This window comes from Drosophila willistoni, chromosome 3R, assembly GCF_018902025.1.
Source record: "Drosophila willistoni isolate 14030-0811.24 chromosome 3R, UCI_dwil_1.1, whole genome shotgun sequence".
In the NCBI taxonomy this organism is placed as follows: domain Eukaryota; kingdom Metazoa; phylum Arthropoda; class Insecta; order Diptera; family Drosophilidae; genus Drosophila; species Drosophila willistoni.
In genome coordinates this window covers 13,268,306-13,296,124 of record NC_061086.1, presented here as the reverse complement: position 1 = coordinate 13,296,124, position 27,819 = coordinate 13,268,306, and the positions used below count along the sequence as shown (strand labels likewise).

The 27,819-nt window shown below is 35.1% G+C and overlaps 2 protein-coding genes across 4 annotated transcripts in view; both read right to left on the bottom strand.

Annotated features, from left to right (window-relative positions):
• The window catches only part of LOC6650161 (protein doublesex), a 49,409-nt gene extending 34,182 nt beyond the window's left edge, over positions 1-15,227 (bottom strand). For 2 of the 3 annotated variants that reach the window (XM_023180080.2, XM_023180077.2), the window contains exons 1-2: positions 14,795-15,227; positions 8,016-9,434 (exon numbers count right to left, since the gene is read on the bottom strand). In XM_023180080.2, coding sequence (XP_023035848.1) covers positions 8,016-9,096 — 1,081 coding nt within the window. In that variant the 5' untranslated portion in view covers positions 9,097-9,434; positions 14,795-15,227. Of the gene's footprint in view, positions 1-8,015; positions 9,435-10,730; positions 11,429-14,794 lie in introns of those variants that run through there. The other variant, XM_047011865.1, reaches the window with a different exon arrangement.
• Positions 15,228-24,176: 8,949 nt separating this feature from the next.
• Positions 24,177-27,587, bottom strand: LOC6651393 (4F2 cell-surface antigen heavy chain). The gene is made up of 4 exons (XM_002073755.4): positions 27,385-27,587; positions 26,312-26,511; positions 24,981-26,248; positions 24,177-24,770 (listed from the first exon to the last, which is right to left on the bottom strand). The coding sequence occupies exons 2-4, from the start codon at positions 26,489-26,491 to the stop codon at positions 24,521-24,523; spliced, it is 1,698 nt and encodes a 565-aa protein (XP_002073791.2). The 5' UTR covers positions 26,492-26,511; positions 27,385-27,587; the 3' UTR covers positions 24,177-24,520.
• Positions 27,588-27,819: the final 232 nt, after the last annotated feature.

Sequence of the window (27,819 nt, the reverse complement as noted above, 5' to 3'; positions counted from 1 at the left end):
CGATCGACTAGTCGCTTAACCCCATCAAGAGCCAAGCCCAAATGGACATGGAGATGGAGATTTCGTGTCGTGCCTTGGAACGACAATATCCATCCATTAATGTAAATCAGTAGATATGTACATATGTATGTACATGCATACAAACATAGATTGGGGCGTGTCTGTGTGTGTGTTTTTGGTCAAATTCGATTTCAATTTAAAGTGGATGCGATGGTGTTGTCTGCAACAATTTTTGTGTGTGTGTGTGTTTGTGGCAATTGAAATTGCAACAAGTTTTTAATGAAGTAAATTGAAGGTAAAGTAGGGTGAACCTAAGGGAATGCAAATGACAGCTAAGAGGGCAGAAGGAGCACCCTTATCTATCTGAATTTTCATAGAATATTTTATTTTATCTGGACACTAAAGACCATATTCAATATCACATTAAGTTACATCAATCAATCTTGGTGTCGGGGCAACTTTTTAGTTACTGCGAAGAGAGCGAGAAGATATATGTAAATACCGGTTATGCTTAGCCTTGAGACAGAGACAGGCTTGGGTTAACTTTGATAAAGTTGTAGATTATACACCAGAATGTTGGCCTACTATCGAATGTGGTTTATACCCTAGGAAAATGGACTCTAAATGCTTAAAAAGTGTGTTTTGATACGATATTTATATTTGATTTGTAGAAAGCAAAACCGGGCTATGTAAAAACTTATTCTGATTAATTTTTATTTTAAGTTTTTATATTTAAAACTCCTGCAAATAATGTATATACCCTTTTTGGCAACATCCTTTTATGATAATGCAAGTGTCGGACTAAAATCAAGTCAACTTATGTCCAGACTAGTGTGACTTTGATGAGATTTTGTGGTCCTGAACTAATTATTATGTGGGCTGTTCTGTAAAGAGGGTAACTTTAGCTAAGAATTGGCTAAGACGGGGCCTAGAAAGTTGAATATCCAGGCATTTTGATATGAAACTGAAATCTAGAAATCATAGAAAGTAACTTACAAATTATATATTATCATTTTTATTTCTTGATGTTAAAGCGCTTGAATTTTTAATGACTGTAAATTAAATAAGTTGTCCACAATTAAAATGAGAGCATTTGTTATTTTATGAAGGGAAAGTATTGATCAAAAAGTCGATGAAGTGTCTATTAATTTCATGAAATTTGAAATCAGCTAATTCTTATTATCCTTTTTTAGAAAAAACAATTTCCATTTGGGCTACTTTTTATCAATCAATTAAATTTATTAATTCAATGTAGTTAGTAATATTTCATTCTTTAAAGTCTGGACATGAGAAAAATGACAGCTGTGTAATGTGTGTTTAAAAAACAATTGTTTGATTGTGTGATTACGAATATAATTGATAATTCTACCATATATAGACAGAAAACTAATATTGATTAATTCTTTTTGAAACACGGCAAAACCTGTATCAATAGTAATTGAGTTGTATTTATTTAGCCAATTGTTGGACAATTTTGACTTGACCGCTTTTACCCTGTGGGTCATTTGGTTTTAGCCGTAAATCCAGTTGATTACGTTAACCTAAACTGCCCTTAGACAACAAATATCACAACACAATAAACAAAACAACTGAAAAGCAAGTTCAATGCTCTCCAACTGAATTACTTTCACTTACTTCGTTTTCCATCTCTTAGTCAAAACAAAAAAGTTTCAGGTTACAACACACACACACAAACGACGATTCTGAATCTGCGTGAACATTGTAATACTTAGCAATAATTTCTTAACATAATGAGTAACACTTGAGGTCTGAAGTCTGTCCAAAGTCTGTTACATCGATCAGCTGTTTATGGCAAAAAACCGGTTGAAAAGTAACTCATGTTTAAAATTCCATAGCCACAGGTTCTTTAAATACTTCCCTCACACACACAGACACACACACACACAGAGTACACACTCGAATACTAGCGTTTCTGATTAGACACAACAAATTGCAAATGAAATGTCAATCCATTCAATGTCGGTGAGTTGAGTGTCGATGATTGACCCAGCTGTTTAAGTGAACGATTGGGGTTTGTTGCCCAGTTAAACAGGAAAAAAATACAAAAAAATACCTCAACAAACGTCATCAAAATATGCAAATTATTAAATTAGATTTTCTATTTATAAATTATACTTATGTTGCTGTAAAAATATTGAATGACAATATAATATACATGTATTTGAATTTGAAAACAGTTTGGGTTTTAAAAGGAGAGGGTAACAGAGGCAACATAGACAATTGGAAAAGTTTGTCATTGAAAAATGCAATTTATTATTTCATTCTACTACTAAAAATTCTACTGATGGCAAAAAAAAGGTGTTCATATACATAAATTTCCCAAAAACAGTCTTTTAATTTGTAAACTTAATCGGTAAAGTTAAAAAAGGGGACAAAATAATAATTAATAATTTTAAATTGAGCAATGACTTTAAAATATTTTCTTTAGTATTCCAAAATGCAATGCCCTTTCCCTAACACCGTATAAAAAATTAAAAAAAATGAAATTTAAAACTGAAATCTTTAATTCTAATTAGTAATTACTTAAAAGTCATTTGAATTGAAACGATCTAGTTATTATTTATGACAAGGGCAGAGCTGTCCTTTCTAGATTCGAATGAAATGATAAATTTTGTTGCATTTTTTAAATTGAAATGTAAACACCTTCCCATAAAAATTAACATTTATAAATATTAATTTTTAATGGTTTAACATGATTTCGCTGCCACAAATTATAATGGACACTTGATTCAGTTAATTATTAATATTAAATATTTATAAAGGCAGCTCGCTCCCCGAAACCCCTTTTTGGGTGAAAAATAATGCCCAAGGAAACAAACTCACAACTTGTTGCATGTCTAATGGAAGTGTTGCATGCCATGCGGTCATTGCGGGGTGCAAGTGTAAGATGAAGAGATAATAGGAGAAAGAGAAAGAGAGAGAAAGAGAGAGAAAGAGAGAGAAAGAGACCTCCCAAAAAGATATTCTCGTTAGCCCGTTAAAGTTATCTCAGCTTTTGAGATGCCAAGAGTTTTGTTTACATTGTGCCACACAGTTTTGTGGCAATTTATGAGTTGCCCCAGCATCATTGTCCAGGTCAGGTCCTCTACCATATATTTATGGTCTTTGGTATTTGGTTTACGCATACACATACATATATGGCTGATTGTTGGCCAACACCAGCCAAGAGTGGCATGTAGATTGATTTATTGCAATGATTGCACTACATTCTGACCATCATGAAGTTGAGCTTTTAAGCTCAATCGATATATGCAGATTGGATTTATTTTTACTATTTCAATAGCGTTAGAATAATGTTGAAAATTCATACAAAATATGTTCTTGCCTGTTACTCCAAACTTATATACAATTTTTTAACTGCAGGACAGTGAAAAATACTTTTATAATAGCCTATTTAGGGAACAAATTTTACACTTGTTTTTAAATAAACTAAACAAAACTTTTATGGAATATAATTTACATTCATTCTTATCGTAAACATGGTTTACAGACAATTTGTAAGCTACAGCACAGTTCAAAAGATATTTACGGTAGCGTATTGCATACTTAAGGGGGCAAATTCAGATCCTACCTACATAGATCAGCCTTTGTACATATACGAGAAATTATTTCTACTTAAAAATCTCAAAAACTGGGATGTTATGAAGAATATGAAAATGGTTCTTTGGAACCAAAGTATAAACCAAGATTTAGGGAACTAGTATGGAACTAATATGAAAAAGAAAATCAAGTTAAAGTTATAATTTTTGCTTACAAAGAAAGGATCAAAGGGGATAAGCGATGATCTAGATAAGGAATATATATTAATAAGCAATAAGAAGAAGTCTTCTATAAAGTTGACCTAAGACATCTATTCTATTCTAGTAGACGAAGTGGACGAAGGTCCTGGTAAAGAAATCCAAAATTCTTAAGGGCTACCGATGATGACACATTGTAGTGAATTTTATAATATATTTGTGTGTATGTGTGGTAAGTAAAATTATTATTATATGATATTAAATTGATACCCATTTGTTTTTCTTCTTCGTTTTGTAAATGCTTTTATACCTAATAATTTTCACATCGCTTGCGGGTTTTCAGGTTTATAAGATAATTTTAGCTTTCTGGTTTTTTCACGCCTCTATGAAAAGCAAAAAAGAAGACAAGTAGCAAGTTGGGGGAAAAAAAGGCAAGAAACCCGCATCATTTAGTGGCATGCGTTTCATACATAATTCAAATCAATTAGGCCGAGCTTAAGACAGGAAGCTCCAAAGTGTCCAAGCCCCAAACCCAGATGGGTCTCAGCTTAAGGATGGGCGGCGTAATGTATTGGGTATTTTGGTCATTTGGGCATTGCTGATCGCAACTACAGGCATTTAGCATATGATTAGGTTGAGAGCTGTGTAATTTACGATAAGAGCTGATTATGCCAGCATTTAAAGGCAAAAGTCGATGTAGGTACATACATATTTGCATTCTTTTTTTTGCTTTGCAGTTTTGTTGCAGCTGGAGTTGGCTCTTGTCAGTTGTTGTATGCTCTGTTTGTGTGTGTGTGTGTGTGGCTATGAATTGCTTTCGAGCCTCGTCTAGACTAATTTTCTGCTCGTAAAACGAATTTTAATTGCAAAAGCCAAATTTTTATAGTTCAAGTTAAAATAAAAAGTTATTATGGATATATTTTTTCGTATTCGTTCGGTTCGGTTTGTCTGTGTTGGCCAAAATGTTCATAATGTGTGTGTGTGTGTGCTTCTGACTTTATAATTAACCACTCATTTAGCCATATGCATACACCTATATTTAGGTACCTATGTATATACGTACATATGTATCTTGTATATATATGTAATCCTGACTTTCAAGCAGCGAAAAACGTATTAAAAATATAATGCCCAACATATTAACTGGAAATCTCATAAATTATGCTGCGAAATGACCTGCCAAGTGTCCCCCCTTCACTACCGCCCTTGTTCCCCTTCCTCCTACTCTTGCCCGCTCATTGCCGATCTCAAATGCAACAAAATATGGCAGCCATTTGAAACGAAATCGAAACCAAAAACCAAAATGTATAATACCAAAAATACATTTTTACAACTTGATTTTTTACGAGCTCGCCAAAGTTTTTCTCTTCTTTTTTTTTTTGAGTTGCTTCTTTTCTTTTTGTTTTTTTTGTATTTTTGTAGTTCATTTTGTTTTCTTGCGAAAAGGCAACATTAAAATTTCACTTTAGACAGACAGACAAACTCAGTTCCTCGTTCCTTGTTGCCCGTTTTCAGTTCTTCAGGTCTAAGACTGGTCGTGCAGGCTTCTTGTCTTGAGACCACGAAATTAGCGCAAGCGCATTAAATTAATTAACTAAAAGTCTATCGATTTGACTTCGTCTTCAATACAGTGAGAAGAAAAACGAAAAAAAAAAACAGAAACAGAAACAGAAAAACATTTGAAGTTTTACGATGCGAACGAGCAAAGAGTATCCGCTTGACGAATCCAAGTTTTATGACTGCTAAACTATTGTTGCCATTTTCATAATTACACAGAGTCAGTCAGTTGTATAGTAGTTCCAGTTGCAGTTTACGTGACCATGGCTAAGATGGGCTTGGGGCCTGGGCCTTAACTTGGCTTTGGGTCTGGGTCTGGGTCTTCGTCTGCTTCTGTCTCTGGGAATAGAGGAAGCAAAGTGCTAACAGACAAAAACCATAAAGGAAGAGAAAATTATCTACTGTATTATACCAACATACATATGTATATATATGTATATGTATATGTTTTTTCCCAGGATTTTAGCTAGAAAATCCAAAGAACTCAATAAACCAAGTCATTATCATGATGTTGAGTTTGATTTGTGGTTTTTTAAATGTTTTTCTTTATTTGTTTTGATGAGTTTAGAGAAACAACTCTTTAAAAATTTAATTATTAAATTGGAAATCGTGGAAAAAATAATACAAAGTATTATTAGTTTCATTTAAAAGGCATTTATATTGTTTAGGCTTCTTTTAACTTTAAGAAAATGATTTAAAATCAGGGAGGCAATCACACAGAGAAAACATTTTGTGCATACAAACTGCCAGATAAGAGCCGAGACGAACCCCTGTCAAAGTAATCTAACATAACCATTCATTGTGATGGTGGGACATACATAATTTCCATACCATCTTCAGTGATGATGATTACTGGAATGTCTTTATGCATAAATATTTATATAATAGACATGGCCAGACATGGATCTGCGATAATATGAACGATCGTTTAGCATTTATCCATTTAGTGGCCAATGTAGACAATGCCAGTGACGTCTGTCAACTGCTACTAGCCAGCTGAGCAGCAAAACAAACAAACCAGGCAGACAGTAGCCTCAATTGCAGTGGCAGTGGCAGCAGAACCCCCCGTCAACTCCCTGGAACAAATCCTCCTACTCTGCCAACCAGTTGAGGATCAAGTTTTCTGTCTAGCAACTTTGTTGCAACATTTTTGCCAGCTTACAACTCCGATTCAAAAGTGCTCATTAGCTTGGCCAGCTAGTCTGCCCACTCAATGCATTACACTTGCCACTAACTGGTTTCGAGATGCCTTAGTATAGAAGAAGTCCTCTATGGACACTTTTGGCGCCTCTTGCGATTCATGGCTTACCTTTACATTTTTTGAAGTGAATATTTGGTTTCTTTCGATGTGATTGATAAGATTTATTGGAATTATTCAATGGCAATGTAACTAAAAACTATTTACAGTTGCTTTCTCTGATAAGAAACGGAAATAGCTGGCAATGTAATGACAAATTATTTTGAAAAACTTGTTAGCCATAAAAAATTGGACAACGAAATTTTATATTTAAATTTTTACTAAAATGCTGTAAAAACAAGCAGCCTAATTAAAAATCTATTAATTTTAATGCAAATTATGAGAATTAATTCTATAGAATTTAATAAAATATTCTTTATATATTTATTTCCACTGATGAGATCATTTTTGGTTTCTAAATAGAGAAATACAAATTCATAATTTAATGAATTTAGTTAAGGAATATGATGGGTATTTTTTTGCTAATAGGTAGCTTAGATAGCTAGATTTTAATAGAGTTGATATTAAAATATTCCCTTTTTATGTTTTAGAGTTCGAAAATGTGAGTCATTAATTGTTCTCGGATGTTATACAAATGCTTAAGGTATGCATTTAGGTGTCAAGTGTTGACAGCTCTTGGTTCCATGTTAATTGATTATTTCATGGGCTGCCAAGAACAACAATTTGTGACATGGGTGTGATTAGCCTTAGATTGCTTAGTTTTGCCATCTTGTTGCTAGGGCATAGGATACAAAATAAAAGAAAAGAGGAAAACTTGATTATTATGCCCCTTTCTGATGCTGCTGCTGCTGCTGCTCCACTTTGTTGTTGGACCAACGCGTACGTGTCGAGACGAAGTTGGCCATGGAGTTGCCCACTGACTGTTGCCACTCTGCCACTGGCGGCATATTGTGGCCTATAATTAGGTGGCAATCATTTAGTAGTGGCGCGAGCCAGACATCACTTCATACTCCTCGATTCCCTGGCTCTCATCCTTTTAAAAACTCCTGACAATGCTAGTGCAATTTTCTCAGCGGCTTTTCAGTTTGGTTTTTCATATCTTTTTTCTTTTTGATTTTAGTGCAATTTTCAATTTGCTTTTACTCACAAGTAAATGAGCCATAAATATTATCCCTCATCTGATAGCTGCCAAGGGGCAACACACATACACACACACACACAGATTGAGTGCGGTAAAAGATTAATCATGAAAATAAACTAAAGTGTAATGGCTAAGACAAGCAGAGAGAATAGACAACATGTTTTTGGAATTGAACATAAGACTAAATAAAAAGTGTCATGACTTATGTGGGAAATGCAAGGGCCTGAAATTTTAATTAGCTGGCATACTATCCAACAAAAAAAAAACGTGTTTCATCTTTCGTCTATATTTTCCGTGCTGTACGGCTTCATTTTGCTAGAGTTCGATTGAACTGAATTGAAATAGTTGTATTGAGACTTACCCAAGGGCACATTGGCGCCGTTTTTTCGATTTACGGAGACTGAGATCGGCAATAAAGCTGCACCACTGCCAACACCAACACCAGGACCCACACCACCCACGCCTCCGCCACCCGAAGTGGATGATGGTGATGGCGATGATGAGTCACAGGAGCCCTCCAACGATTGGGCGGGTGTTGGCACCGTTGACATGTGATGATCTGCACTGGTGATGACACTAACTGATCCGGCTCCGCCTCCACTGGCACCGCCACCGTTGCCACTTGCACCGCCAGCTCCATTCGTTCCACTGCTGCTGCTGGAAGTGGCAGCTGCTGCCTGTGAACTGGAACTTGGTCCATTTGCCGAACCACTGCTGCTGCTGCTACTGCTAGTGGCTGCTCCGTGCTCACTGTGGGGTGGCGAACGTAGTGTGGACTGGTGGGGCTGCTGCTGCTGCTGTTGATGGTGGTGTGGCTGATGCTGCACCACTGAGGCAGCTGCCGCCATATGGGCGTGATGAGCATGAGCAACCTGTCCAAGCTGGGTCTGATGTTGTGGATGCTGTTGCGCCTGCTGCTGCTGCTGCTGCTGCTGTTGATGATGCGACACCGCAACATGTCCAGAATGACCATGGGAATGCGCATGGGCGTGATGGGCATGGGCAGCAGCAGCATGCACCTGATGAACATGAGCCGCCGCAGCGGCAGCCACATGATGATGGCTGTGATGATGACTGTGATGGCTGAGTAGTGGATGCGGCTGGACAGTGGGCCCAGGCGGTGGTACTTCATGTATGTGTAGGGCTCGTTGCTCATCCTGGGCTTGAGCTCGCCGCAGTGCCGTCTGCAAGGCCATCACCCGCTGACGATCGGCGGTCAATCGGCACTTCTCACATGTGCAATAGCGATACTTGCAATATCTCTTGTGACCCTTCAGTGTGATCTTCAAGCCGTGATTGCGACATCGTGCACAATTCGGGGGTGTTCGCGGTGAGATGGAACTGCCACTGGAACTGGAGGCGCCACCGCAAACATCGTTTTTCGAGTCAATTATGTCCGAATCGGACATGCTGTCAGTATTCCAATTCTCGTCCGAAACCATTTTTCGCACTTAACTTGTATTAATCAATCGAGTGAAAATAATTTCAATTCCTCGGATCGGTATCGATTTCTTAAGGATACTTTCTACTCTTGGAAACAGGCGTAAAGCATTGGCATGATTAATATTGTAGATCGTGCTGGGATATATGTATATATATATATCTTTTTTGTATAGCTTCAAGCGAATATTTAATGTGCTGAATTCGAGTTAAAATCTATGCAATATTTATTGAAATATTTTGAAAACTTTTCAGATGTTTTAATATTCATTTAGTTTGAATGAATAGAGATTTCCATTTAGATTTTATAGTAATATATAATTTTGTTTTGTTGTATTTGCTGCAAAGACAAGAGTAAATAGAAAATAATTTTTAAAATTTTTGAAAGAAAAATATAAATAAAAGATTTTATTGCTGATCTAAGCCCAAATAAATTTTGAACAAATTTCGTTTGCCTTGCTATGCGCCAGTTGCGCTGCATTCCCGTTTTATTTCAAATATTTTGGCTAGAATTTCAAAAAAATTATATTTTCTTTACATATTAAATATATATATATTTTTTTTTGGCTTGCATGCTTATTAGTAATTAGGCAAATTTTGTTATATATATTTAATTTCATAGTTGACGCCCAGCTTTTTGGTTACATTTAAAAGGTGGAGTTATGGTCGAGAAGATACATTGTTGCTGATAGCTTGGCTAATAATGGGTCAGGGTCAGGCTAGAGTGATCTTTACCAAAAGTCATAAACAATTATGAAACAACAAATTAACTAATTTACATCCGTTTTAAAAATAGTGTTAGCTATGGCAATGATATAATTATATATATTACTGACAACAAGAAAACAACAAAAACCTAAATACAAATAAGTTGATAATGTTTGTTGCAAAAGAAAACAAAAATGCGAAAAGCTTCAAGTTGTCTGAATATTTAGGGATCTTCTATTCAAGTTCAATTTCATTCACTTTAATTATAAATAAATGCCTTACACGCTTTCTACTTATTTTCAATTAATTAAAACAATTTATAATCTTTAGACTTTATAAATATTTAATTTGCATGTTGATCGTTAAGTCAAGACATGTTTCTTTTTGGTAGCCTTTTTCCAATAGGCAATAAAATTCTTTGTTAGATGTTTTACAAAAAAAAGGAAGATAATAATAAGGTTCTAGCTCGGCCAGTTTGCGTCATTTTGGAAACATATCAAATATATCAAATTGAAACAAGAAATTAATATTGATTGAAATTATAAAAAGCTTTCAATTTCATTTAATCAAGTTCAATGAATTAATAGTCAATAGAAAATTAATATGCATTTTATGCATGGACCTATTTTTATATATATTATAGAACCCTGAACCGGGTCATGTAACTTTAGATTTAATTAAATCGTCAAACTATTTTAAAATTAAAAAAATAAAAGATAAATTGAAGCAATTTACACATTAGTTTAAGATTTTACATTGTGTAATTAAGTGTGGCAATTTGTTTTAATTTTTTTTTTTTTCATTTATAAACCTGATATTGACAAGCAGACAAGTCTTTAGATTTAAATATTGTATCAACATATATTTAAAATTTTAACGAACAAACAAAAAATGAATCTTAGAAATCTCATAAAAAAATATTGTTTACCTTATTAAGATTTGGATTATTTAATTGGTAGAATATAATTATTATATTTAAAAGTTGAACTGGAACTTTATATTGAATAGTTTAGTTATATTATTTAGTTTTTAAGTAAATTGTAGATTTAATTTGTTAATAGTAGTATTTAGTTATAAATGTGTATTATTCTTCTTTTTAGCTTTAGTTTTCACTTTTTAATTTGCAAATCGTAGGCAGAGGAAAAAAAAACAGTCACATGAGATTTTTCTGTGGTTGTGGTTGATCGATCGATCGATCAATGAGCCGACGGCAAAAACGCGTGCGCGATTTCGGATTACCAACAACAAGAAAGTAATACAAAAAAATCAACAGAAAAAAAAAACAAAAACAAATATATATATTTTCGTATATATAGCAAATTGTTTGAACACAACAGAAAACACAAAAATTTTAAATTCAATATTTTCAAATGATATCCGGTTAATGTGAAAGTGTGTGTTTGGGTGTGGGTGAGGGTGTGTATATAATGTGTGTGCGATTCAAACAAATTCTTCAAAACACTTCGAAACGCAATGTGTGAAACTTTCGATTCGATGTCGCGTAACGGTTGATGAGCCGAGCTTTCGTTGCTCCTGCTTTTGCTATTGCTGCTGCTTATTCCGCTGCTGCTGCTGTTGCTACTGCTGTCCGATCTGAAATCTTTGGCCTGCCCAAGACGCGGATGCAAAGAACTCGAAAACGCGACTAGCAGCCGCCGCAGCAGCGACGATTGCGACGGCAGAGCCATAGACTACATAGCACCTAACTGAGAGGAGGGTGCACACACATTCGTCTGAATGTGTGTGTGCGTGTGTGTTTGCCTGTGTTTGGCTTTGCTCGAACGCTCTGAAAATGCAGCCGCCCCAACAACGAAACGGATTTTCGAGAGAGAGAGAGAGTGCGAGAGTGAGAAAGAGAGCAATTGCTCTGCTGCTGCCAACGTCGCTGCATTTGGAGAAATTCTGACATTTGGGGGCTGCACTCACACACACACACAGAGAAAATTCTTCTTTATATGAAGCTTGTATATACCAAGCAGAGCCACACACATTGGCTGGGGTTGTTGTTGGCTGTCGTCGTCGTCGTCGTCATCGTCATCGTCGCCGTTGCTGCTGCTGCAGTTGCAACTCGGCTCGCTTACAGCCTGTCTGAGTTGCAATGCTTTTGCTTTACGGTTTTTTTTTCCGTTCTTCTGTTTTTGCAAACAAAAAAAAGGCCGGTAATTCTTTTCTTTTTTGCACGTTTTCTGCTTTTCCATATTTTATGGCGTTTGTTTTGATTGTTCTTTCGCACCACGGGGCGTATGAGTGATGGACTTTTAGATAGAACGTAATCACCACAATGAAGGGATACATTTTGGTTTCTGATATGATCTATTTTACATCAGCAGATCAATGGCAAAGGGATTTTTAATAAAACATTTGTCTAAAATATAGATAGATCAACTCAGTTTCCTGTTATTTTATATAAAATCTTTTACTAAAGATGCAAAAAAGTGTTATATTATAATACTGACTAATATATTATAAGAAGGCACTAAAATGCTTTTATCTATTCCTTGGGGATCACTCATTAGGCTTGAGCCTTGTTTTTGGCTTAATCCGTTTTTTGTTCTACTTAACTTAATAAATACTTGAATTTTAATTTTGATTTTTTAATTTTACGATAACAAATTATTTATTTGAGAGGGCAAACAATGTTGATAATGAATAAGTCAAGTCTGGCATAGAGAAAACTTGTCAATCTATTTAATATTTTACTGAATATTAATTTTCAGACATTTGCAGAGTTCATTTAAATCGAGCTACATTAGGAATTTTAAATGTAACAAAGCGGAAATTTGTTTCATTCAATCATAATGCATCACACTTTTTCAAAGTTCATTAAAATTGAACCATGAATATACATAGATAATCAAGTAAAAGTTATTCACCTTTAGACAACAATGTAGAAAACTGTGCACTTTTGAATTGAATTTATTATAAATTTTTTATCGATTAACGATACAAGTGGCAAAACACATATACATATATGTGTGTATATGTATAAATTGAAACCAGACCTTTAGAGTGTTTAAATGGACAATAATATGGACTAAGTCACGGACAAACCTAAGTTAGTTCCCAGCTTTTGATTTGTTTTACTGTCTCTGTATTCAAGCTGTTTCATTTAATTCGATTTTAATCTAATTTGCACCTACTTCGCTATTAGGGTGATTCACTATCTCTCTCATAGTCTTATCAATTTGCACTCAACGAATGGCAAATTTATTATTAGAAAGAGAAAAAGGCAAGTTCTCTTACTTGCTGTTTGCTGGTGATAGGAACAATATAAATTTATATGTCCATATGTATGTTCAATGTTTCATCTGCTGTTTGACAAGTGCAACTTGACTCGTCGGGAGTAATTGAATATGAAAGATCCTGTAATGATATTGTAACGCCCATTTCGTGCTATTACATTATGCCTCTGTGTAGCCTGCCACACTGCGTGAAACCAACCAGTCCATCGGCAAAATATTATGACTTGTTACTCTATATTTTAACAACAACAACAAAAAGTGCACAACTGATTCCTTATCTTGCATGTCGCTACTAATTTGTATTTGCACAGCAATAGGGCGAAAGATAGATAGAAGCGAGAGGCAGCAAGTGAGAAAGAGAATCCAGTATTCACTCAACCCATACAATAAGAAGCAGAGATAGAAAGAGGGAGAAAGCGCGAGATAGGGTAAAGGAGATGGCTATTGCCATTTTGGTTAATTATATATGTGACAGCAGTGCGAGAAAATTAAGATACGATTTATAATATTGGGGGCAAAAAAATGTGGGCCGAACTGGATTAGAATCCAACCCAGACAACTGGTTAGACTCTCTAGTGTGCGTGCGGCCAAGAAAAAGGTTAGTAGAGAATCTGCATTAGTTGGAGTTTTGCATAAAGAACCTGTGTTCCATCCTATCCGGTTTATAAGCCGGGTGGCATTAAAAGCTTTGTAATTACTTCCTTAATTTCGGTATATTTTATTGCCATTAATTGAAACAGGTTTGCTGTAGGTCACTTCAATCAATTTGGATGCGAAAAAGAAGATTTACCTAAAGGTGCAGACATTGGGTGAAAAGATATATATAAGAAATCCACTTCTACCTAAAACAAGAGAGAGTAGTCATAACATTATATAATACCTTGTATTAACGCGTAGTAGGAACCTTAGTTACGGAAAAGATCTTCTCAATGAAATTCAAGACTAATTGATCTGATATTTCATTGCCTACTTTTGTGCGTTCATGGGTATTAAACAACCGAAACAAAAACCGGAACTAAACATAGAAAATAGAATTTGTAGATTTATTTCATTCAATTATGTTTAAAACGTAAATCGTCAACTAACTAACTAATAAAAGACAACATTGAGTTGGGTTCGCTATTTTTCTAAGTTACTTATAAACTACTCTACTCTCTAAAGCCTTCATTACTTGAATCTGGAAACCTAGATTTCCTAAATTAGAACTCTATTCAATTAATTTATAATTTTATGCGTTTGCTCTATATACGCTTTTTAGTTCAGAGTTTGCCATTTTCAGCCAAGGCATTTTTACGAGTGTATTAATTTGAGCTCGATCGATCTATAGTTTTATGCTAAATAGTTAACAGTGGAGTGTCTTTTGTTTTCTTAGAATTCCCTTCTAAAATGTAAAGCATTGACTTGGCTTTGCTGGAAGTTTGCAGTTTTTGGTCTCTACTTCCTGTTCAATTTGGTCAATGGCTCTCGACCATTGTCTGATCCTGCATATCTACATACATATGTATATGTAGATATATGTAGATCGTCTTTCAAGCGCATTATGATGTTTGTTCTTGTTGGCTTATATTGTAGATGGCAATCTACGGTTTGGCTATAACCCGCTGCTGTTGCCATAACCATTAAGAGTCTGGTGTACACACGCGAGCATTTATGGCAGGCAATTACAACTATGCTTGCAACGCCCACCACATCCCATGGCCAAGCGGGTGGCTAGGGTTGAGGGGACATTCATAACGCATTGTTTACTTACCGAAAGACAATGCAATTGCAGTCTCTTGTTCTAGTTGCCTAGATGTATGTATGTAAGTAAGTATATCTATCTATCTATCTATCTGTATATCCATCTCTTAGCTGTTGGTGGTTATGCAAGAGAGCGCAAGAGGCAAGTTGGAGTAAAAGTGTTGCAAGTATTTACCGGCACTTTATAAGACACAAAAACAGAGAGATTCATTGAATTCATAGTTGTACTATGTGTGTGTATATGGCACTGAGACTTTTTTTTCCGCGATAAGCAAGTAAATATATATATGTATACACAGCCGAAAACGTGAGTTTCACATTGGAGAGACAACTTAGGAAAAGAGTGATCACAAATAAGATTGTGGGGTTCCAGCTCCCACGATACACCATCCGCACGCGTCCTAAGAGAGTGAGTGCACTTAAAACTTAAAAATCGATGTGTTTTTTTCGTTTTTTGTTTTTTATTTCGTTTATTTTTATTTATTTTGTATACATATGTGTTTTAGCGTGCGAAAAAGCGCCGCGTACACGCGAGCCTAAGGATCGTTGCCAGCAAACTGGTTGGCGGAGTCTAACAAAAAGCTTTGAGCACGTTAACAACGGACCCCAGAATGCCCAGTATTCCCCGCTGTCTCGCAGTCTCAGTCTCAGTCTCTGGCAGAGGAAAAAAATCATATGTTGTTGTTGCTTGCTGCTGCTGTTGCGGTTGCTAAAGCAGACAGAGGCGGGGAAAGGAGACGGACTCGTGTCTGCCGGTCGCGCACTGGTATTTGCACTTTAGTGCAGTGAGAAGAAAAAAAAAAATGAAATTGGTTCAGTTTGTCCAACTGATGCAATCAGCTACAATTGATTAAATACATATATTTATATACGAGAGTAATGAAAATCACATTACGCATTTGGTTATAGGATCTAGAGATCTACTAAAGTCGTGAGTAGTGAAAATATCCTTTATATATAAATATTACATTTATTAAAATCACATCCCATAATTATATACATTGGAAATTCGGAATTTATTGCATGGGAATCTTAATTTGGTTTAAAAATACAGTATTTTTAATATTTAATATCTGCAGATCTTTTATTAATAATTTACAATTAAAATATGTTTAGCATTTACCCACTATACTAAATATATCCCTCACCAAGTTAATCAGAATTCCCTTATCAAAATTCTTGAGAAGAGTTTTCTAGTTTTCCTTATAAAAGGTCAATCCCCGAGAATTGTGGCATCGATTGTTAACATTGTAGAAATCAAGTTTACTATATAAATTTACCAAGTTTTTACTCACTAAGATGCCTCAATGATCATGATATAGCGCATTGTGTTCGAAGCATAGCCAAGCATGTGAGATATAGAGAGAAAGAAAGAGCATGAGAGAGAACCTGCCAAGATAGAGAGCATAAAAATTGCAATGCCAAATATAAGAGCAGACAATTCTCTTAGTAAATTCGCTCTTAACTAAACTTAAGTGGAACAACTTTGTTGCCGTACATTGACGTCTCTCGTGTGCATATTTTGCATCCGATTTTCGATTCCGATTTCAAATTGGAGATTTGACAATGCTTTCTGTCTCCGCTTCCCACAGTTTTGGTTATATATAGGTCTTATCTTTCAGCTGTTATACAACTCATATTCTTCAGTTGTATTTCTGTTCTCCCATCTCCTTCTGATTGTGTGATCTGTGTCATCTTTTGTGTCTTCTTGACATGGCAACAATATTCGGCCAAAACTCTAATTGTACATAAATGCCGATGCCTTGGAAAAAGGGCCGGAGGCCAGCACGCATTTACTGCCAAAATTCCAATGAGACAAAGGGGAAACAGAATAAACCTGTAGCTGGTTCCTAAATCACACACATTTACCTTTCAGGAAGCTGGTGACGTGGTGACGTGGAAGTTCCTTACAAATGTGGTCAGGAATCACTTAAGAATCCTTGTAAATTATGTGTAAGTATTCTACAATATTTATACACTTTCCCTTAATTCATTTAGAGTTTCTTTTTTGACCAATAATAGTTATTACTTTCATTAGAAATTCTTATTTTTATCAGTATGTTAAATTTTTAAAGTGTTTTCCAATATGGTAAACTCAAAACCTTTTTGAAAATTGAATTGAATAAGAAAACTAATTGAATAGTTAAAAAAAGCAAACAAAAAAACTACAGGGAATAAGGGATTTATTTTCACCTTTGGCTCTGAAATTTTTAAGGAAAATAAATTTTGAAAATATTAAAGCACAGTCATTAACATTTTTATTGAGTTATTCTGGGTATTTATATTGAATATTATCTCATTGGCAAATCTCTTAAAATAGGTAACCAAAAACAGTAACCCAAAAAAAGATGGGACTTCCTTAATCTAGAGGGTCCGAACTGCTCGTAAATCAATTAGCAAAGAGCATGCCAAGGCAAGAGTAAAAAGTATCTCATGGATGCGCCAAACTCGTTTGCTGTTCGCTCTCAAAAAATAAAAAAAAAATCGGGCAACAAACATGTGAAGCAGAGAAATAAAAAAAGAATTTAAATCTTAAAAAAAAAATAAGCCCTGAATGCAAATCGCCAAAGTAAGCCGGCATATATTAATTTTTGATATTTTTCTCTCTCTCTCGCAATTTGTATCTCTTTTATCTCTCTGTCTACTTATACATCTTAGTGACCGACCCCCGCATTGCGGATGATCCGCTTGGTCGCACGTGTTTTATTTTTAACAAACATTTGTTGCAAACAGTGGCAATTGCAAACGTTTATACAAATTGACGTTTAGCTGTCGGCGTTGTCACCTCAAAAGCCGCAGCGAAGTAACACGACATTAGGTACAAATATCGACACATTTGCATGTGCACATACATATGTATGTAAATACGTATATCCATGGGATACCCGGAGAGTGCAAAATGCTCCAAATTGTTGCTGCTGTTGGCCCTTTGCACACCGCCCCTCTCCTCCACAGCCCTTTTGGCGTAAAGTGTAATCCGAGTTGCCAACCGCAAGAAAACAGAGAGACATGTCGATGCGGAGGAGAGAAGCCTCCATACTCATGGGCGTATCGTTAAAAATAATGAAGCCAAAAGAGGGATTTTAAATATTATAAATTCCTACATTTAGTTAAATATTTATAAAACTGAAATATGAAATTCAATTAGAAGGAAAACTTCTCGTTCATGTAAATATTTAGGAATATCTGTTTTGGAAATTGTGAACATTTAAGGAATTCAATGCTTCTTTTGATCGTAAAAAGGTTTCATACCTTTAGCATAGTGTGGGGAAAAAACAATACCTTGTTTAGTTGGGTGATATTATGAAAATGGAAACTAAGATGGAAATTATGAAAACTGAATCAAATAACATAACAAACTCTTGAGAATTGATGTTTGACCCCAGAAAAATATATATTAATGATTTACCATACTTTCAAAATCACCTAAGTCATAAAACTAATTGACACAATTTCGGTATTTTTGTGACACTGTGTTAACTCACATTCTTTCTCTCTAATTCGATCGAAATAGATCTATAGTCCATTGATGGCATGAACTAGAACAATTTTAATTAGTGGTTTGTTTTTTAGTATTTTTAATGTACCACTATTCGAATGAAAAACTGCTTGGTGAAACAGAAGCAAGGTTAACGAGAAGGAGCAATTGTCGTATGCGTAATGCTATTATTGAGTCTACTTATATTTTCAGTGGATGAACTTTCGGAAAAATTTTTTATATTAATTCCTTATGCAGTTCAAATTAATAAGGCGTTCTATCACGAAGTTTTTGTGGACTTGTTCTTTTAGTAATGCAAAACAATCAATGTTTGCTTTACTATCTAAATAAAATATGGCTCATTCGAATTGACCTTGTGTTTTAGTGACACACATTTGTATGTACATATATAAATTTTAAAATTTAAAAAAAAGGAGAAAAATTATAATAATCAGAAGGAGCAGAAATCAAAATTTTAATCTGAAATCGAAAAAAATGAAAAAAGAAATAGAAAAGTAAAAAGCAGATTTTGATAATTTGTAAAGTAAAACCATAAAATATTTAAAGAAGACGTTATCGGGGCAAAACAATTTAAACAATGAAAAAAATATTAAACAAATAATTGACATGAAATATAGAACCTCCGTGAGATCTTGGCGACCAAAATGTTGAATCATAATCAAGAAATTAAAAAATTTGAGTCGAAAAAAGGAATTAGGCATGATACATTTGAAGCAATCTTCTAAAATTGAACCAAACTACAACTTTTTGTCCAAATTATATACATATTAATATACATAGTAACATTTTCTTTTTTTTCTATTATGTACTTAATTCAAAATGACGTACATATAAATATGAGAAAATCCAGCATTACTGACTTTGCATTTGCACTACATTATTCTTACACTTTGTTAAATATTATTAGTGTATACTGAAATGAAGCTATAATTTTGTATTTAAAGCTAATAATATTTGGAGATTTCAATGTACTTACTATTAGCGTTGTGGATTAGGTAGTTCATCTTTTGAAATATTTGTGAAAAAAGACTTATTGATAAATGAAAATTTATAAAACAAAGATTGGATTTCTCCCTCTTATAATGCCAAATTCAAACTACACCACTGTAGCAGATATTGGCTCTCTTTTCCTTTAACTAAATGCGGCACCGTGTTCGTGTTTTATAATTGTTATGGGCATTTGTACAAGTTGTACCAGTTGTTATTATTGTTGTTGTTGTTATTGTTGTTGCCATTGTTGCAGTAGGTTGGCTGCTTGGGCTTGTCATTCGGTTTAGTTGGCAGCTCTCCTCCTATTTCTCTAAGTGAGACTGGGGCTGGAGCTACGACTGCGTCTTAGTTTTGGGGTTTGAGGCTACTCAGCCCCATGCTTAGGCATGCGAATTTTACACTTGACTGGTGTCTAGATCGAGCAATATCATTGTAGTTTGCTTTTATCCATTTCTTCTTTTAGAATTCTTCTAAGAAATCGAGTATATACGCTTGAACAATAATTTTAACAAAAGGCAAAGGCAGGTATTGTATTATTTTTTATCCAAACACAAGTATAATTATTCTCTTTAGATAAAGCAAATAATAACACATATAAGAATATATGTAAAGAATGATTTTACTATCAATACATATCTCTCTCTTTTATGGGATCCATTTCTACCTAAATAGTTAGGGCACCTGACCATCGCCTTTGTTTATTCAGTTTCAGTTTTATTATTACAAAAGTCATAAATCCATTTGCCTATGTGCATATCTACGGGTTACTCCCTGGCACACTTAATGCACGTGCAGAAGTTACAGATACAAATACAGATAAAGATGCTGAAATAATTTGTTATGCATCTTTGGCTCTTTTGCTTAAATATTAATCTTAATTAAGCTGCAGGCCCCCATATGTGGCCACATTGTTGATTATGTACATTAAAATGAGAAGGCATAAACCAAAAAAAAAAAGGTTATTGCAGAGTTCGTGGAATTTAGGATAAAAGGTTAAAATTTTTTCTTGCTTGAATTGAATGCTTACAAATAAATAAATATAAATGCCACATTAAAATGAAAAAATTGTGAATTGTTAGGTCTAACATAAAGTTTAGTTGTCCGTGTCTTAAAGTAATTCGTGTAATAATTGAATAAGTTTGTGCAACATTTCCTTTTTTAAGATGGAAAATTAAATATAAATTTTGAGTTACGACCATAATAGTTTATATTCTATACATCATAATAGAAATCTATATACATACGATGATTTAGTCAGTGTCCTTCACAAGTTCCCAATAATATTTTCGACTATAAATAGTTTCCATAGTTAAAAATTAGAAATGAAATTCAGTGGCGGATAAGTCATAGAGCAGAATTAATATGCGCTATGATCCCAGGTCTATCAAAGCCCTAAAACATCAATTTTGACTACTAAATGTTGATTTGTTGTTCATTCGTTAACCTACATACAGTATGAGAAAAATTGTTAAAATAACAAATATTTAATTTGCAAAAATTTGGAAAATTCAGAAAAACATTGCGAATCCATAACTTTGACAAATTTTTAATTGATTTTTTAAAGATATATTTATTTTAAATTATAGATTATGAAGTTATCTTTTCAAGCGCGATAAAAAACGCCAAATAACACCAAAGTATTCCAATAAATTTGAATTTTATGAAGTTCTTATTTAGTCAGTTCTTGAAGTATTTGGATGCATGTCTTTATATTCAAGCTAGAATAATGGCTTTCAATCTGCATTAACATTCAAAAGCTTAATTTTCTGTAAATTTTCGCAATCATGTTTTTTTCCAACTATCTGAATTAATGGGGTTTTAGAATATGATATAGAATAGAATATAAAATAGAATATATCGTTCAGAAAGGCATATTGACCGAAAATTATGTTTCAAAATTTGTAAAACTCATATCTGCGAATCTATAAATATGCTAGTTCTTATCCAATTTTCATTCAAACTTGAACTTTCACATTGGCAAAAACTTGAACTTTCACATTGGCAAAAATTGCAAATCAAACCTTGCAATTTGGCCGGCTCGAGGTCAATCTTCCAAAAGAAGATTATTTCAAAGATAGCACAAAAAGGTGAGCAGGTTGTCTGTATAGTTATTTCAAAAACTAACAAATTCTATGTTATATGTTATATTTGAATTAAGACTCCGAAGATTTTTTTTTTGTTTCTTTGAACTTGTAAAGGAGATTGTTTATTTATGAATTTAATACTTCTTAAAGTCTTAAACGCTCTTGCCTATTTTTTTTTTTCTAATGAACATATTTCAAATATTTCAAGTTCACTTTGAATTCTTAATTATTGTTCCTTTGGGCTTTCTCCGCTTAAGGAGGGCGACAAGTGATCCTATAGCTTCAACACGCTTTATTGATCTTATCTTCTCTTTTTTGGTTTTGCCTTCTGTTTGGAATGAAATTTGAGATATTTTTGAAGCCGAACAAATCGGTTGTGGCTTAATGACAAATGGAGTGCCAAAAAACGTGTTTCCAGTTTTGTTAGCTTACCTATACAGAGCAGACAACAACAACAAAACCAACAACGGCAACAAGAACAAGAACAAAAAGCAAAAAAAAAGGTAATTTAAAACACAAGACAACAACAAAGACTATGTCAATCTGCATATAAAGCGTAACCAGAAGGACAAAACCTTTTAACCGACCAAAAAAGGGTGATGGCAAAAGCGGTAAGGTTAAAAGCAGGTGGAGGGGTTACTGGGGGCATGGGTAGGGAGGAATGAATTGACTGCAAAAGGGTGTCGAGTAATTTACGCTTGCATGCAAATTGAAAAACAGTCGAGAACAGGCACCCAACATGGGCTGATGCTGTTCAATTGCGGGTTGTGATTGAAGAATTTTGGGATGAGGATCAATGGATGAGAATGACCGGGTGGGGGACCAACATTGACCACCAGGTTGTGATGCATTTTAAAACAAATTGGCACAGTTTGTGAGTTGCCATATACTGTTTCTGTTGCTGTTGTTGTTGTTGTTGCTGTTGTCGCTCTTGTTGCTGGCGTGTTTGTCACTCAATTAGATGCAACTCATTTAGTCTCGGCTTCGGCACTCGCATCATCATCATTTTGGCCAGCCTCGGACAAAATGTTAATCAAAGCCTGATGGGATTTTCTCGACATTTTTTGCCAAACTAATTAGAGAGTTTGGCATTGGGGATTGGGATGATGATGACGATGATGATGATGGATGTGGGAGTGGTTCTCGGCTACATATTGCGGACACTCGCTCAATTAATATGCAAAATTTATGCATGGGAAAGTTCAAAACGAAACAAACAATCAAAACACCAACAACAAAGAGTATGGAATATGATATAAAAACAGTTGACATAACAAAAGCAAAAGGATACAACAAAAATCAATACATATTAGTCAATAAAAATGATGAACAAATAGAATGAGTTATATTCAAACAGATTGAAAATTCGTTAATATACTCAAACAAAAAACAGAAATCAAAGTAAAATAAATATTTTGCATCCTAAATAATATCCTTTTTCAAATTTTTGTCAAACGATCATGAACTTGGATGGTGTTTATTGTTGGAAATGGCCATGCAAATTTTACCTTCTACCCAATGTGGCCAAGGGTGTTGGGTGGACATTTGAAATGTTGCATGTTGCAAATTAAATTAGTGGCCAACCTGTCCTTGGTTAAAGGATGTGAATGTAATGTGGTGGCTGTTGTTGCTGCATTTGACGACTTGCTGATGGAAAATTTGTTGCGCAAAGGACACGGACTGGGAAAAAGCCCAGTGCCAGTTCCTTACAGAGGCAAGTCAAAAACTCAGAACTAAACCGGATAGAGGAAGAGAGTGAGAGAATGCTCAGCGGGACCAGAAACAAAAGTTTTCCGTAAATAGATGAAGGAACTCCAAAAGCTGATGATGATGATGACCTGCGCAACAATAACAATAGTTTGCATCTCATAGATACAAGGCAAGTTGTTGTTGTGTGTAGTTGTAGTTTGGCTTGCCGCAATCAACTGCACTGCATGTTGTGGCTGAAACGCCAGGACCACCCTCTTATGCTCTCTCTCTCTGTGTGTGTGTCTAATCACATTAGCACGTGAGCGCATATCCTTGCTCCCCAGACTGCCATCTGTGAAAACTGGAAAACATTTTGGCCGCTTTGTTTTTGCCTCATTTCGTTTGTCGATTTTGATTATTTGTCTGTGGCTAGCCGCACAAGAGCACAAGAGAAAGAGATACTTTTGTTTTACCATCCGAGCGTCAAAACTATTTGTATCTCAAAGTTTTGTGTGGCCCACACACACGTGTTGGCCAGCATTTCCTTTTGTGCTACTCGGGCAAAACTTTAACACAAAGCCAGCAAAGCATTTTCTGAAAATGGCAATGCTACTGTTTCTCCATACCTAACTCACACTTTTCACATACTTTTTTTTCAAGGATTAACACATAGACAAAACAGAACAATATGAGCTAGATCTACTCTATAAATAGTGACAATATTGAAGTATTTCTCTCATTAAAACTGTTGTGCTTTTTGTTAGCGGGAAGATCAATATTTTTGATAATAATCAGATATCTTGAAGTTTTCCCAAGGCCAAAAGATAATATCCAAAAGATAGTATCCAATACTTTAATCGAGTAACTAGGTATATATTTTTATATAACTGTCCGATACAAGTAATTGAAAAGATTACTTTAAAAATAACTTGGAATTTTGAATGACGTTAAATCGAAGTCGGATTTTTCAATGTTCTAGGAAATTTTTAAGGGTAACTTTATTCAAATCTTCTATAAACTCTCTGCTCTACAAAATAAAGCTTGATTAAAGATCTATTGAATATTCATTTTTAAAAAATAGTTATAGAAATTCTTCAAGATGCGAATGAATAAAACATTTGTTACAACAATTGAAAGTTTTAATAAAGAAGGATGAATCTATTTTCTTGAATTTTGCCTAAATTGGTTCTCAAAGATGTCAAAAGTCTGGAGAATATCTTGATTTATACTTAGAGAAATTAAAATCGTTTAAGTTTGTTTTTTAAATGCAATCAATTTAATTTTTTTGTAAGCAATTGGTGGACCAACATTTCTTTTCTTTTACTTTTTTTTGTCCAACCAAATTTAAGTTATTTGTTAAGCGGCTTTTGAATCTCAAAGTGGATTTTGAAGCAAAATTGGCAATGCTACATTATATTTTGTATATACTTTAATATGGTATAACTTCATTTGGTGATGTTGCGTAGACCGATGCCTAGACGGGCACATAGGTCAATATAATGGTAGAGTGAGGCGCCACCGTAACATCCTTGAGGGTCACTTTGCTGCCAACTGGATGAACAACCAGGCTGCTGTTGTTGTTGATGTCAATGCTATTGTAATTCTCGCTTAGAATAGATACAGTCATCTTCTCGGGTAAATCTTTCGAGTCTTCGATAAGAGCAGACTGAATCTGATCGCTGGGATTAAAGATGACAAAGTATCCAGGATTGCCAGACTTGATTCTGTGAAATGATTCGAAAAAAGGGGATGATTAGAAATTATTCTTTCTCATTGATTCTAAAATTAGCAACAAGTTAAAAATCATATTTGGTTTTTACGAGTAAGTAAAATAATTGAGATGTACCTCTGCCTTTATAGGGCAAGCATGAGTGAGAAGAGATTAGAGGAGATTAGTTAAAGATAAAAGATGACTAGAAAAATGTTTATCTTACCTGGAGTAGACCAATAGAGGATCCTTTTTGTAGAGCTTGAATTCACCATGCATATAGGAAGCAGATTTACGCAAATGCTCAATGTGATTGTAAGTTACTTCGGTGACGTTCAGATACTCGTCCGAATCGACTGGCACCACAGGTACACCAGGTAACAACGAGAGAACGTATGCCATAGACGAATGGTCTTGATTGGAGCTCAGATAGACTTTACCAAAGTCCCATTGAAGCCAAGTCCCATTGCCGGCCTGGGAGAGTGTAGTATTCAATGTCTCTCTTAATGATTGCGGAGAATTTTTGCTTAAGGCTTCCACAAAACCACCGTACAAAGGCACATCAATGCCAAGTGCTCCGCCTGACTGGCTTAGTTGGTACTTCTCGGGTTGTTCAACATCTCGAGACACCGTTAAGAAGGCATCGGCAGATACATTTTTAACAACGCTTAGATAATCATAGAGAACATCACCCAATCCGGTATGGAATGTTGTCTTATCATGCAAGACGAAATCATATTCGCCAAACACAGCATTGAGATTATTGCTCGAAGGAATATTCTCGTCTTCTAGGTTTTCGTATAAGACAAAGTATTTTGTGTTGTTCAGACGAATTCCTTGGACGCCCAATTCAACCAAATGCTTCAAAACTCCTCCGAATTCCTCTCTAACGAGAGAACTATTCATTTTCAGGTCATAGAATCCATCGAATTGGGATAGAACATAACTGCCATCAACTTGATCCCAAGCGGACGTAGAACCCTTGACCTTGAGCCAATTGGTGGGCGCACTCGTTAGATCGCTCTTCCAAACAAAAGCCGAGCGCTTATTCTTGTCTGCCTGTGCCTCCTTAAATAGTTTGGAATTCTTCGTTACCACATTCGGAGTCAAATCAAGAATAACCTTGATGTCGCTGCTCTTGTAATTAGCGACAACTTCCTTGATCTTCTCCTCTACCTCAGGATTCTTAACATCATATGTCAGGGCAGCTGGCAGCTCATAAATCGCTCCGGTGGCATGAATTTTCTTGGCCAACTGTAGATCCTCAGTCTTGGCGTTATTCAAATCAGCAAACTTGGCATGTGGACCTTGCTTGTACCAGGCCAATGGCTGGGGGGCAGAGCATTTGGGAGCTCCAACGATAATCAGTATGGCACCCACCAACATGCCCACCCAAATGGACCAGAAGCCCACAAAGAATATCCAGCGCAATCGCACCCAGAATGGATCATTGGCATACTTCATAAGTTCCTCTTTGCTCATTCCCGTGAAGGTCTGTGAGAATATAGGAAATTTAAAATATCAAATTGATGATAATGATATATGTGGATCACTTACCGGTTTGCCACCGTTCACATTTCCTATATCAATTTTGGCATCACCGTTCTGATGATCGCCACCCTTGATGAATTTAACCTCATCTCGATGCTCGGCCAGCTTATCATCAGGTCCACCGGTGCCCAACATCTGCTCGTCGGCTCCATCGTTTAGTGCCACATTCTTCTTCTCCTCCACCATATCGACAACGGCAACTTCAACTATAAATACATTTTATAAACATATTAAATTGTTGTTAATCAGTTTCAATTAAGCTTCATCAGTCGACAGAGGAAAAAGCAAAAGCTTATCGCCTCATGAGTGTGCGGGGTGGGGTTTTTTTTAAGCCTCAGCGAAGGTCAAATCAGGGACATTGCCAAGGGCTCCTACTAAATGGCTTTACCTTCATTTAAACTTTGATTTGGAATTTTATTGGCAAATAAGCATTTTGAAAAGGCTTTTATTTGTTGGGGCAATTTATTTGTAAAATTATCTAAATTATGCGTCTTGATTCCAGTCCAGATAAATCCGGATAATATTATTGCATTTCTATTAATAATTTATATAAAATGTCATTGTAGTTTTTTTTCAATTTCACATTCTATCAGACCTGGAAAAGCTTTGGTTTGGCCTACACTTGAGCAAAGGTTAGAAACGAACGCACGCCCATGCCTTCTTAACCAACTGTTGAAGTTATAGATACATGCATAGATATTTATGGATACACACAGATGTATACGTATGTTTGTATATACATATCTATGAAATGTATTTTCCCTGGGATTTTCTACCAATTGCTTACGTCATTGATATGAATTGAGTTTGCGCTTAAATGATAATTTGACCTCGACTCTTGGGCTGCTGATAAAAAAATCAATATTCAAATGGAATTCCTAAATATGAATTCTTTTTATCTAATTGTAAATTCATTGATAAGGCACGTAGGCAAGAGCATACCCCCTCTCACTCATACACACACACGCACACTTTTAAATAGAATATGTATTATTTTTTCATCTCTTTTCTTACATCAGCTTCCCGTGGCCACATAATCTCACATTTTCTTTTCTTAAATTTCTTGTTCTTCTTCTTACCTTTTTGCGGTTTCCCTTGCAATTTGTCCTCGGCTATAACCTTATAGATTTCAGGTGAATCAGTTGTATCTTCACTGGATGCAGCTTCTTGTGTGCTTTTAGCAGGGGCTATAAATGAAGGTTGAAATTTCACTTTAAATAATTATATTTTCAAGAAACGGGCGACCGCAAATCCGCACATCCGCAGAAGAAAAAAACAATGAAACTAGCAATGGGATTTCATTCGATAAGTAGTCCGATAACCGATAACGAGAACAGAATGTGATAACATGTGGACTCTATGTGGCATTGCCATCGCACACTATTTGGCGCTTCCGATTTCCCAGCATTTGAGTAAAAAAGCGAGTTTTTGAGCAAATTTGTTGGTAACGTATTGAAATTAAATTTTAAAATTTTTTAGTGAAATAAATTAATCTTGGAAAAAGTGAATGATTG

Bases quoted from the DNA above. Each gene is read 5' to 3' on its own strand.
- LOC6651393 (XM_002073755.4), bottom strand. From the start codon at position 26,491: ATGGTGGAGGAGAAGAAGAATGTGGCACTAAACGATGGAGCCGACGAG. The intron at 26,249-26,311 runs GTAAGTGATCCA...ATATTCTCACAG, and splicing joins ATGTGAACGGTGGCAAACCG to ACCTTCACGGGAATGAGCAA. The intron at 24,771-24,980 runs GTAAGATAAACA...ATCATTTCACAG, and splicing joins CCTCTATTGGTCTACTCCAG to AATCAAGTCTGGCAATCCTG.